This window comes from Meles meles, chromosome 14, assembly GCF_922984935.1.
Source record: "Meles meles chromosome 14, mMelMel3.1 paternal haplotype, whole genome shotgun sequence".
Taxonomy (NCBI): Eukaryota; Metazoa; Chordata; class Mammalia; order Carnivora; family Mustelidae; genus Meles; species Meles meles.
The window spans coordinates 11,677,406-11,690,393 of record NC_060079.1 but is presented as its reverse complement, the minus strand read 5'-3'; the positions used below and the strand labels follow the sequence as shown (position 1 = coordinate 11,690,393).

The window sequence follows — 12,988 nt, the reverse complement described above, 5'->3', positions numbered from 1 at the left end:
TTTAACTTGTGTTGATTGATGTGATTTGAAAATATCCCAAAGTAGAGCTATCCAAGTTATTGTTTAAATGGGAAACTGGACAAGTATACCCATATAAATAGAGAGATAGACTGTCACAAAAATTACAAAAGATTTTCAAATAAGCATACGTGTTGTAGATTTTTGTAAGTGGGGTCGTGGTAGAGGTACCTGTATTGTTTGGAAATAGCACTGCCTTCCACACTCAGCTGTCTGGGTTAGGAGCCCCTGTGGATCTTCCCAGAGCCCTGGACTTGACCTCATCCACCTGCTCGTCACTGTTGCCTACTGATGCCTGTGTTGGATGATATACTGAGGGAAGCCGGAGACTCTCTGGTCTGCCCACTTTGATGGTGTACATCTTTGCTGGGGTGCACTGACCAGCATATTCTCAGGGAGTGCCAGATGGATGATGAATGAGTGGGTAGGTGATGGCCGAATGGATGGATGGGCAATGGGTGATGGATGGACAGAGGATGGATTGATCCATGGATGATGGGTGGATGGTGTGTGGGTAGATTGATAGATACACGTAACTGTCTATGAGTCTGTGCAGTGCAGAGAAAGATGCTCTGGGCTCTGCCACAAGAACCTAGTTGAGATCCTGACGTTTCCACTTCCTAGCTGCGTGACCTTCGATAAGTCTTCCAACATGTCTGACTTCAGTTTCTCTATCATAGTGTAGTGATAGCTTGCAGAGTTGCCATGACGATCAAGAAAGGTCATGTTCATGGAAGTGCTCTTCATATAAATGTTAATTATTGTTACTCTGTGATTTAATCCTGAGCATTCCTTCTCTTTAAGCAATGTCATCACAATGTCTTTCCAGGGAAAGGGCTGGGGTGAGGAAGCAAGTAAAAGCAGCTCCCCCTGTATACCCTGGATCATGGGTGGGTGGTGGTTCTGGCTATCTGTGACCGTGGGCCATCCATGGATCCTGACGCTTGTCTCCTCCTCAGCTGTGATGGCCTTTCTCTTTGACCTGAAGGACTTGGTGGACCTCATGTCGATTGGCACTCTCCTGGCTTACTCTTTGGTGGCTGCCTGTGTGTTGGTTTTACGGTATGTATGGCTTTTCTGGATTCCATGATAGATAGTGAAGATGTACCCTGTTAGCCTTTTAAAAGTTCAAGTTAATGATTTATAAGGTGTAATTTCAGGTTCCTGGTAGTTCCTTTGGGAACTGCCCTGGAGAGTGTGGGATTTGGTGGTTGAGAGTCTAGTCACAGAAAACATCAGTGAAAAGAGTCAGGGGGCTCACCTTTCACTATCACATGCCCTCATTTTTCTGGCGGGATGTTAGGAGGAGGGAGGTGACAGGTTCTCAGCCCAACTGTTGGGCCTGGTCCAGGAAACAGAATTTTTGAGGGCTTAGGGTAATGATTTCAGTTTGGTCCAGGTTCTTAGCTTGGAGGGTACTGGGGACTAATCCTGGTGGGAATTGGGAGAATCCTTGTATGATTCTTAGGGCAGTGCTATCCTATAGCAACACCGCAAGCTGCCCTGAGAGGAGTCAGTCCCAGGACGTGGCATTGAGTGGCCGAGGTGGGTGTTGAGTAAGACTTCCCAGCTCTGGCCATGCCAGCCTTGTGGACACCGGGCCAGCCCCCTGGAGAGCTGAGGTAAAGCAGTTCAGGGCCCAGGGGTGGTGCCCTGTGTTCTCAGCTCCCTCAGTGTCCTCCTTCCCAGGCACAGCCCTGGGCTCCAGTTGTCCTTTGCTCTGAAAGGACAGGATTCTGCTTCCTCACTACCAGGAAAGGCTTAAGGGAGCATTTATCATGAGAATATGGAGTCATGGAGACTCAGTGTTGGTCACCTGGGAAAAGCCTCATTACTTCTTTTCGGGCATTTATATTGGCAAGGTCATTTATTCCATTTGTCCCATTTCAAGTATGCTTAGCACCTACTCTGTGTAAAACTTGGGCTGAACCTCAGCCGTGGCCATGTAGCATTGGCTAAAACTAGTTTGCTAGCTCTGTGACCGTTTATTCCGTCCTCAGGGCTCGGCCCTGGAGCCTTCTCTGAGGTTCTCCTTATACTCTCATTTGACCAAATGGTGTTGACATAAGCAAATCAGTAAAAAAGGGTTAAATATCTTTATGCTCACACTTAGATTAGATGCAAAATAATTCAGAAAGCACTCTGGTTTTCGTCGCTGGTAGAAAAGATGGGAGCTCTGTTCATTTTGGGTGGGAAGATAAGGAGCCTCGTTTAAAATGAATGCTTTACTTGCAGGAAGCTTATGTCTTGGAAATCATCCACAGGCCCAGTCTTTCGGCCAGCTCTGTAAAGTTGTTTATTCTAAGCCATTTGGAGTTTTAAAATAAATTGATCCAATTAAGTCTCACAAAGAGAATTTCTCAAATCCATCAGCTTGCCGACACATTTTTCTGGCTCTTGGCACCAAACCGGATCCTAATGTCACTGCTTTCTATTTCTGTTTGTACTTTTAGCTCCCTTCAGCCGTAGTTTTGTTGGAAGTGGCCAAATATTGGAAGCATCCAAGGGCCAGTACTACTACTCAGAGCAAGGGAAACCATCTCAGGATATTCCTTTGGTCTGGATCATGGGGAAGGTCAAGTTGCCTCAAATCAGAGGCCCTAAGGAGGAGGGTATTGCCCAGAAGCAGAAACAGAAAGAAGCTGAGGACTCAGATCTCCTCCTCTGTATCTACTTTGCCAGAGAATGCATTGTTCTGACCATCTTCTTCCCATTTTATGCCTTATGTCCTGGGCAACTTACCTTTGAAAGCTTACTGAGAACTTGAGTCAGTGTGTATCTTTTTGCCCAATGAAAGCACATTTTGATGGTCATACAATACCTTTCTTTACAGGTATCAGCCAGAGCAACCTAACATGGTGTACCAGATGGCCAGAACTACCGACGAGCTCGATCAAGTGGACCAGAATGAATTGGTGAGCACCAGTGATTCCCAGACAGGCTTTTTACCAGAAGCAGAACGGTTTTCTTTGAAAACCATCCTCTCACCCAAAAATATGGAGCCTTCCAAATTCTCCGGGCTAATTGTGAACATTTCAACCAGCCTCATAGGTAAGAGCCTGCCCTTCCCTGTAAGGTGTGTGGGGTCCTGCTTGTTGGTATTGCAGGGTTTCTTGTCCGGGGTGGTGGAGGCACGTGCTGGAAGGGATAGAGATAAGCATCTGTCTTGCGGCTGGACTGTGATGTCAGCTACTCTGCCCTTACCGCCAGGGATGGCTGCAGAAACGGAGCCTCCCTCTCCGCGGGTTTGGGGGCTCTCTGTGGGGATCTGAAAGAAGATTGAATTGCACCCCTCTCTCCCTCCCTCTTAGCAATTCTTATCCTCACCTTCTGCATTGTTGCTGTGCTCGGAAAGGAGGCCCTGACAAAAGTGGAGCTGTGGGCCATCTTTCTGCTCGCTGGGTCTGCCCTTCTCTGCTCCCTGGTTACCATCATCATCTGGAGGCAGCCTGAGAGCAAGACCAAGCTTTCATTTAAGGTGAGCAGTTCTGCCTGCAGGGAACCTCCTGGTAGGCCCGGTGGTAGGTGCCGCCGACCCCAGGGACAATGAGTGGGGACCCGACCCTGGAAGAAGGCACCGCTCCCTGCCCTAGCTCTTAGGTGTCAATGGCACAGCTCACTGCCGGGGTAGCTCACGTGTGTCCATCTAATGTATGTGTCTGGCGCATCGCATTACCAAGCCTTAGAGGTGACCAAGGCATCTGCATTTTAGCTTACACAAGTAATAAAGTAGTTCAGTGTTGGAGATAAAGGAGAAGTCCCTCTTCTAGTCCCTTCTTCAACAGGAGATTAGCAAGAGGGGAAAATTAGAGTAGAGTGCACGTTGGCACTTGGTAGCCTCAAACCAAACTCCCACCTATTAGAGTTTGCCAGTGCAGGGGTGTGGCTGTGCGTATGTGTGTGGGTTGGGGTGCACTCACCTTCTCCTCCCCATGTAAAGAGCACAGTCCATCTGTCTCGGGGGTGGGGGCTTTTCTTAGGGCGTTTTTGCTAAATGACTCAAAGGCACCGTCCCCCTGCACTCCACCCCCTACAGACTTGACAACCTGCCCCCCTCACCCCGCTCTCTTTGCAGGTGCCCTTCCTGCCGCTACTTCCCATCCTGAGCATCTTCGTGAACATCTATCTCATGATGCAGCTGGACCGAGGCACGTGGGTCCGGTTTGCAGTGTGGATGCTGATAGGTACGTGAGGTCACGGGTTTCACTGTGATGGCGTCTCTCGGAGGCTCCTCTGCCCCAGGCCCTGAGCCTGTCCATGCTGGTCATTTGTCTTTTCTACAATTTGTGCCTCTTGTCACTGAGCCTCTCTCATTTCCAATCTCAAAGCATAATGAAAACACACGTAGTCGGGTTTTCCCTCAATGAGGAGCTCTTGTGCATTGTGGGTCTCCCCTCCCTTTCAGATACTTTTCATTTTAATTGCTCTTGCCTGAGCTAGTTATGTCATGGCAAGAGTTGAAGGTAACAAGAACAAGGCGATGGGCTGCTGTTGACAGAGCACCAGTCTATATCCGAGGGCAGAAAGTTTGCCCACGAGGGCTGCTTGTGCTGGGTTTGGGCCCAGGACAGGCAGCGTGGAGGGGCTTTCTTGGGTGGGCTTCTCCGCCGGCTGTGTTCACATGCACGCTCTGCTCTCGGCCTGCAGGCTTCGTCATCTATTTTGGTTATGGTTTGTGGCACAGCGAGGAGGCGTCCCTGGCCGCCGACCAAGCAAGGACTCCTGACAGCAATTTGGACCATTGCAAGTGACACGCAGCCCCTCTCCCAGAGGTGGCCACAACCCCGAGGGATGCCCACAGAGGTCCTGGGAGCACCTCACTCTGTCCACCAGTGCGTCGGGACCCACCCACATCTACACAGCCCCAATGCAGCAAACGCTGCAGCTACCTGAAACGCAGCCTCAGCCTGCAGCCTGTGTGTCCTGCTTAGACTCGCTCCGCAGCAGGTGCACGAGGGCCCGTCACCTCAGACAGCTCCCCAGCAGGGGCCGGTTGGCCACAGCTAGCCACCGCGACTCCTAACATCCCTCTGAACATGGAAAGCGGCCCCCGTCTTCTCCAGCTCCGTGTGCATGCTGCTGTGTGCTCAGGCAGAATGGAGGTCACTGTTTCTCGTCACCTTGGGAATCCGGGCCTCCCTCCCTGGGGACCATTCTGGTATTAAACGTGCACACTCCAGACTCTCCATAGCTATCTCCCCACATGGTCCCCAAGGCCGGCCGCAGAGGCAAGGTGAGTACTCCAAAACATACGTCCCCAGCAGTCTCGCCCCCGGAGCCGAAGGACAGCAGTTTACTTTAAAAAAAGGAAAAGCAGGACTGGTTTCCTTCTCCCACTCCTGTTTCCTGCGTTGCTTCAGAAGAGGTCGTGAGGACTGTGAGCTCTCCCCTCCTTCCCCTTCTAGGCAGGGGTTTCGCTGCTTCACCGGACGGCCCCGCCCACTCCCGCGGTGCTGAGGGCAGGCGTTTCCATCACTGACAAGGAGGAAGGGAGCGCCCCTGTGGGGACAGGCAGCAGGACCAAGGCAGGGCCGCCTCTACTCCTGGTGCCCGAGTGTGGGGACGTCCCCCAGCCACACTCTTTCTCTCTCCAGCCCCCAGGCCGGTTCTGGCTGCTTCTGGTATCTCTCGCCAACAGCTGTGTGTCCCAAGCAACTGGAGTGTGGCACTGCATTCCTGTGGGACTGGCCTTAGATTAGTAGAGCTTAGACCGCTGTATGCTGTGGGTCTTTGCCATTCACTAAATCCTGCCCTCTGATGCTTGTGGGTCAGCATCTCAAGTCTTGTAAGGTTCTCAAGGCAGGTGTCCACTCATTCTGACTGACAGTGGCCGGCCCCCTTCGCTGCTTCTGGCCCTGACATCTGTTTGGCCCCTCCTTAGATCGAATCAAACTGAGTCCTCCGTTAGCCTCTGCGAATCACTCCAAATTAAGTTGGCACTTAGTGTTAACTTGGAAAATGACCAAATATTTCCTCGGTGTGTTGTTGGGAGCGTGGGGTCCGCACATGAGAATGTGGGGTCATACTGCTGTCCCTGTCATGTACATGCTGTCCAAGTGTTGTGGGTTTGTATCTGGATTGTAACCTGGCCCTGACCCCCTGCCTCCATCACAGTCACAGTCACAGAGCCAGCTTGGGTCCCTGCACATGGTGTGCTCCCTCCTCGGACCCTGCAGCACCCCACGCTCTCACCCACTCTGCAGAGAGGAGCCCAAGGAAACGAGAACACTGATGCGGTCTTCCTTCCCATGAGAACGTGATTTGGGAGATAGACGGGCCTCCCGTGAACGGGACGGGAGGGAGGAAGGCATGCGGACACCCCAGAAAATGTAAATGCTGCTCTGAAGCTCAGACTCCCACTTCTTCCCCCCTTGTCTGACCTTTGACACAAATCTGGTAGAAATAAGCCTGGTAAATCGACGGCACTTGTCTGATCTCCCTCAGTAGGTTCAGAGAGAATTGCAAGAATTTGTGGGCCAGCCAAATGGCAGGGTCGGTCAGTGGAGGGCTGGTGGCCGGTGGCCAAGAGTTTGGCCTCTGCCCCAGGCCCTGATCACCTGCCTGGAAGCTTTATTCTAAATATCATTTGTGAATGTTACAGAGGGAGGAGCATAAGGGCTCAGAGCATGGGTTTCCAAAGAAAGGTATTTACATTTATGTAGATTGGTGCTGTATAATATTTTGATAAATATTAACTTATTTCATGGGGTTTTGGTTGTCTGCTGTCTTCTTAGAATTTGTTAGCTGTTTGCTTGATTTGTCTGTTACTTTCCCACATAGGCAAAGAGAACTTGAGGGAAAGGTAATATCTGAGAAAAGTGTAAGGGAGAGAGAGAAAAAAAAATTTTTTTTTTTTTACTTTAATATCTCTTTCTGGCTGGAATTTCTGTGCAAGAAAGCAGGCAATAGACTGTATACAGATGACATTTCAGCTGGCAACGTGTCTCCTGCCGACTGCCAAGGTGTGTTTCCCTGACGCCATCCCATGGAACGCGAAGCTCCTGGAGTGGGAGGGTCCTCCTCCCTCACCCCAAAGTGGGAAGTGCCTCCAGAAGGTTCGGAAAAGGACACCTGAAGCTTCCGCAGAGAAATAGTTGTCGTGGTCACTGTGCTTTGATGGAGACTAACTTCCGTTCAGTTGCCAGGGGTTTTTTTCTTCTGTGTATGAGGGTGGTGACGTAAGGACTGATGTTTGGGGTCAGTCTCCGCAGTGCTAGTTAGGCTTTTTCTTAACCCATCCTTCATTCCTTCCCCAGAAATAAACACACACGCACGCCGGGGCATGCACACACAGAGGCAAGAAATAACCACCAGAAATGCCCAACCATTGGCCTCCCTACCCCTCCTAGCAAAAATATGATTATCAGTTTCATGGCTTGGCCAGTATTTTCTACACCATCAGAAATTCCACACTTCTAGAGACGTGGCCTTTGGAAATGCCGTGTCCTCTTTTATCTGTGGCCAGTCGCAAATAGCCACATTGGAAAGACCCATTTGTGGCAAGTAAGCACCCCTTCCTGTCTCCCGAAGTGCCCTCTGCCTTCCCTGTTTTTGTGACCCCATGAAGCCACAGAGAAGCCAACATCGGGGCCCCAGGACCTCTGCTGAAGAGCCGGAGTGTGAGGGGTCTCCAGGGAAGCAGTCAGACTCCGTGGGCCAGTGAGGCTGAGCCTGCTTGCTGGAGGGGACCTTGGGCAGGAGATCGGGCCTCTGCACTCCCCTCACCCCACCCCACCGGCTCACACCCCTTCCACCCAACTTGGGGCCCGATTTGTTTTTCCAAACAGGCCCCAAGTTTTTCCAAACCTATAAGAGTAGATAGGGCCATTTTTCCTAGGGTGTTTTGGAAAGACTCTAAATCGATACTGTTGTCAGAACCCCTCCCCCTCGCACTCCCCCACCTGTGGTTTTGTTCCACTGAGTCAGCTCTCTCAAGAGATGGGCCTCCTGGTCCTGTGTGCTGGCGCTGTGGTTTGGCTGTCACAGGCTGCCTGCCTGCCGTGTGTGCACTCTGGGGGCTTCAGCCGCCCCCAGCTCTCGAGGCTCTGACACACCCCCTTCTGTACCTTTGGCACAGCCTGCGTGTGCACCTGGCTGAGGCCCCGGCCCTTGCTTGTTAGGCTTATTGTACGGCGGTGGGCACGAACTGGGTTACATACCCTCTTCGCGCCACCGAGCGGGTGTTCAGAGCTGAGTGAGTTCTGCAGTCTGTGCGGGATGGTCTCTAGCCTAACACCAGCCATGGCTGCGAGTCCAGGGTCCGAGGGTGGGTTCCTTAGGGGAGTGTGGACATGCCTCAGAACGGCCCCAGCCAGAGTGTAGACAGAGTCACAGGCATTTTGGGGCCATCACCGGGAGAGGACACCTGCTGGCTCTGTGCCGGAACTGTCTTCTGATCTGCGTGTCTCACTTGTACACATCTCATCAAAGCTGATTGTCCTGTCGGCACCCAAAAGCCACGATCACCAAGATGGGAGTGAGGCATCTTCGTGCCAGGCCCCGTCGCCGATGTGTTCTAGCGCGGACAGAGATGTGTGTCTGCAGGCCTGTCTGCGCTCTGCTGGCCATAGATGTGTGTCTGCAGGCCTGTCTGCGCTCTGCTGGCCATAGGTGTGCGACGTTTGTGTGCCTGTGTGCGGAACTGTTACAAAGTTCCTGGCAGATGGAACTAAATATATGCTATGTATGGTTGTTCTGTATAACTTAAGATATGTTTGACATCATAATGAGAGTATCGTATGTAAGGCTCCTCAGGGAGAGAGAGAGAGACATTTTGTCAGACTCCTAGGGACTTTTTTTTGGTGATGAAATGATTTATTGATCCAGTGGTGCAAGAAGCTACACTCCGTATTTCATCATCAGAGTTATGATGCCTGCTGGGTTTTTATGGCAAAAGAAAAAGAATGTCAACTGACTTTGATATTCGTCACTATAATCCAGAGTCTTTCCATGCCCGTTGCTTCATTGAGCATCAGTGCTCTTTTGAGTGGGACATGGACTGGCCAAGGGCCTCAGGGCACAGTTATCAAGGAACCCCCTCCCCCTGACCCCGATGGCCCTGTAAGTGTGTGGAACTGCCGGCTGAAAAACCCCCATGAGATCAAGACCTTGGCTGTCAAGTCCAGCAAATTGATCTTCTCAGGGTAGGAGCAGGGTCCGGAAGCAGGGCTGGGAAGATGCGCTTTGACTTTGTTAATTAATTAACAAGGTATATGATGTTGTGTTTCTCGATGACAAACTTTTTTAAGTTTGGGACTTATTTTCGATTTGAGAAGTTGTAATATATATTTAAAGTAAGTTTCCTGCTTAAGTTGTGCCTTCCAGCGTCGATGGGTCTGAAGCATGGGGTGATGATCCCAGTGAGGGCTGGTTTATTATCAAACCTGCAGAGCTGTGGTTTCTCCAGCAAACTTTTTCTTCTACTGAACATGGAGCCATTATTAAAAGAATTGTGTTTCTTATTATGTAAATTGTATAATATTTTTTGCTTGTTTGATGTTCTATTTTTCTAATAGTTTTCTTATAGTTTCTTATAATTGTAATACTAGATTTAGAATCTGATGCCCACTGCAAACCAGGCTGTCTCTGCTGGCCTCTCCTGTTTTTATTTTAAGGATAAGCATCAATGTCCATCACCTTAAAAAAATGTGAAACTCTGCTCTGTATCCCATTTTTGCTGACAACACTGTATGTTGACAACTTCCTACTATGTGTTGTAAAATCGAATTATTTTGTGGTACAGTATCTCATGCTTCTGCCAACTCTAATAAATTCTATGGCTTCAGCATACACAGTGTGATCTCAAGACTCCCCCCGGTAGGGTCCCCAAGCTTGGCAGCGCCTCACAGAGAGTTCCAGATCCCGCCCTTCGCTTCTTTAGCATCCTCTGCTTCCCCACAGCCCGATGTTGTAATGTTTCATTGGCCATGGGGCATTTGGTGCAAATGCTCTTTCCAAGGTCCAGTCCCTCAACCAGGGAATCCCCCAGCCCTCAGTTTAGGATCCTCTCATGCCATCTCCCCACCTCCCACTCCTTCCAGACTTGGCTTTGGTTTGAGCCGGGCTGTCTTCGCACCCAGATTGCTGCCCCCAGGGGCATAAAGCCGCTCATCCGCCGAAGCCCTTGGGTGCCCATGCGCCAGCCGCCTCGCACCACGCACACCTCAGCCCTGCACTGTCCTCTGCGCACACAGTCTATCCGGGAGGATGGGGTGGGGGGAGGGTTGCAGCTGTCCCTGGGACTGCCTCTCTCCCGCATCCCTCCACCTCCCACGAAGGCAGCCTTTTCTTGGACAGGAGGCCAACTCCGTCCGGGGGTCTTAACTCTCAAGACACTACCAAGCAGCGATTCAATGACCACAAGGGGAAGTTGGTTACCAGGGGAAGTTGTTTGCCAGCGGAAGGCATGGCCCAACCTGGGCGTGTTCTCAGCAGACACCGGGGCCCTAAGAGAGCAGGGCAGGGGGAGTTGCGGCCGGTTCACACCAGGTTTACAGGAGAATCGGTCTGCAAGCCAGCCGCACCCCCCCCCGCCCCCCACCAGCGCCGTCCTCCACTTGGCATCAGGCCACAAAGCTTGGACTGTGCCGCTTCCCTGCTCCGCAGCAGCCAGAGTGTGCCCTGTGGCTGGGGCCACGGCCTGGCAGGAGGCGGACCCCCGCGAGCGATCGCTCCGTGAGAGGTCCTGCTGACAGCTTGCCGGCTCCGCTGGGCCGAGGGCGGTGGGGGCCGGGCCTCGGGGAGTGGCCACGCCGGCAAGTAGCGTCTGGCTCCCGGCGCTCGGTTCCCGCGGCGCCGCAGCGCTACCTAGTGGCCAGCGTGGGTCGGGCAGCCCGAGAAGTAGCCCAGCCCCCGGGCCCCATCTCAGCCATCCATTTGGGAGCCCTGAGCCCCTACTCGGGATTCCAGGCGGGAGACCTGATGGGGAACCACCTGGAGCAAGCTTTCCCTGGCAGTGTGGTTATGAATCACTTCTGGGGAGTCAAAAGCTGCCTCCAAACAGCTTGGCATCGGCAGCACCGAGGAATCCTCCCGAGCTCCTCACTAGGCTGCGTATTCCTGCCCAGCCTTGCACAACCACCAGACAGAGCCGGCAGGGAGGGTTGGGACGCCAACTGTAGGTAACCCCGTCCGCCCTTCTTCAAAAGGGAACAGTTTCATTTTACCAAACTCTGGCTGCCCACTGAGCCGTAAATGCTGCTGTTGAATAAAATGCAATGTGAGTAAAGGCTCAGTGAATAGAAACAGGAGCCGCCGTTGCTAATGAAGGCAGCTCTCTGGCCAACCCGGTCGGCTCTGGATCCTGGTGGCTCTGGACTGAGTTGGGGAAGAGAGACCTGCAGGTTGGACTTTGCCATGGATGCTTGGAGGTTTTGCTCCTTGAAACGATGCAGTTACCGAGTGCCTGCGCTTTACAGTGTGGCAGGGGAGGGCAGACGGCACCACGGCTCCACTACGTTAATTTCCGTGTAGTTAAAACAAGAACCCACTGTGCAGACAGCAGCAGCTGTGCGGGGCTCTGGGAGTGGGTGCCGCAGGACTGCTGCCCTGGGCGGGAGGCGCAGAGCCCCAGGTGGGGCCCCTGGTCACATGCAGCAGGCTGGTCCCAACTCAGGGCTGCACACCATCTGATCCCCGCTCGGTGCTGGCACTGATGAAACTGGGAGATGTGGTGAGTGAGGCAAAGGAGCCCGTCCCTCCTGAGTGCATCTTCCCTCTCCGCTGAGGCGGAGAACCGAGCTCGGTGCCGTGCTCAGGACACCCTGGGTGGCCCTGTTTTTGCTTCAGGAAGTTAAGAGGTTTCACCAACTTAAGTGAATGAATACCCAGGACAGGCTCCCAGCCTTTGGCGGTGGTTTTGTTTTTTTAAGTCTGGGGGCCCAAACTCTCCAACAGGCAGGACTCTGACCCTTGAGGACCACAGACGCAATGACAGGGTGTGGTCCCCGAGTTGCTGCTTGACAGCGGGACACGGATGCTGCATCATGGGGCACCAGCCATGAGAACAGCTCTCAACTCCAGCAGCAGGCGGCAAGTGTCCGGCTTTGAGGTTTCGACCCACACTTACCTCCTCCACCACTCCCCTCCTGATGCGCCGGTCCACATCGCCCGTGTGGGGGTGGCGGGCTCTATACGGGGTCCTGGGCACAGAGGAGGGCACTGAGTGAGCTGTCTTCAAAGATCTCCTCTGCCTGCTGCAGGTGACTTGCGGGAGGGGAAGGGGTTCTCTACAGGCAGGAGGAAGCCAGCGCCGACCTCTTTTCCTACATGTGCCAGCAGGCAAGTCACTTCACTTTGGTGAAGTGGAGGTGTTGCCGGGAGCCTTGTTTCCCTCGTGTGTAGGGGCAAGGACAGTGGAAAGTAATGACTATAAAAGTGGAAGGCACAAGACATCCCGAAAGAGAAAAAACCAGTTTGGGACAGGTTGACAAGGTTTGACAGGTCGATGAGGATTAAGATCGTTAATCAATAGGTAGTCAGCATCAACCATCTGGAGGCGTGGGTGGTTCAGAGGGGAACTGTGGTGGTCCTCTCACGTCCTAAGTGACTTGACATGATTTATCGCCTGTAAGAGGTCCCTTGTTCGGCAGCTGTTCCGGAGGGCGGACTTGCTGGGTTCTCTGTAGAGTAGCTGTCTCTCCCACGTCCCTGCAAAACCCGGGGGTCTCCCTTGGAACCTCAGGAAGGGGCAGGCCCACGTGGACACTGCAGGTGCCAACCCGAGGTGGGGGAGGGGTGGGGGCAAGTGCTTTCCGGTAGAAAGAGGTGTCCCGCCCGCATTTGGGGGAACTACTCAAGAGCTCCCCAGGGTTCTATGTTCCCCCCACCCCAGGCCCTAGCCCCTCGGCTTGGGGAAAGAGCTCACGATAAGGAACTGCAGGACAGTGGCCATTGTCACTGGAGAGACAGATCTGTGATGATCCAGATAAAACTGACAGGATTTAGAACACATCATACTCTCTTTGGGGCA

At 52.6% G+C, this 12,988-nt stretch overlaps 1 protein-coding gene across 8 annotated transcripts in view; it reads left to right on the top strand.

Moving 5' to 3' along the window:
- The window catches only part of SLC7A1 (solute carrier family 7 member 1), a 75,945-nt gene extending 67,358 nt beyond the window's left edge, over positions 1-8,587 (top strand). For 7 of the 8 annotated variants that reach the window (XM_045978205.1, XM_045978204.1, XM_045978198.1 and 4 more), the window contains 5 exons: positions 978-1,080; positions 2,852-3,069; positions 3,330-3,496; positions 4,094-4,202; positions 4,666-8,587. In XM_045978205.1, coding sequence (XP_045834161.1) covers positions 978-1,080; positions 2,852-3,069; positions 3,330-3,496; positions 4,094-4,202; positions 4,666-4,769 — 701 coding nt within the window. In that variant the 3' untranslated portion in view covers positions 4,770-8,587. The remainder of the gene's footprint in view (positions 1-977; positions 1,081-2,851; positions 3,070-3,329; positions 3,497-4,093; positions 4,203-4,665) is intronic. The other variant, XR_006814909.1, reaches the window with a different exon arrangement.
- The last annotated feature ends 4,401 nt before the right edge of the window (positions 8,588-12,988 follow it).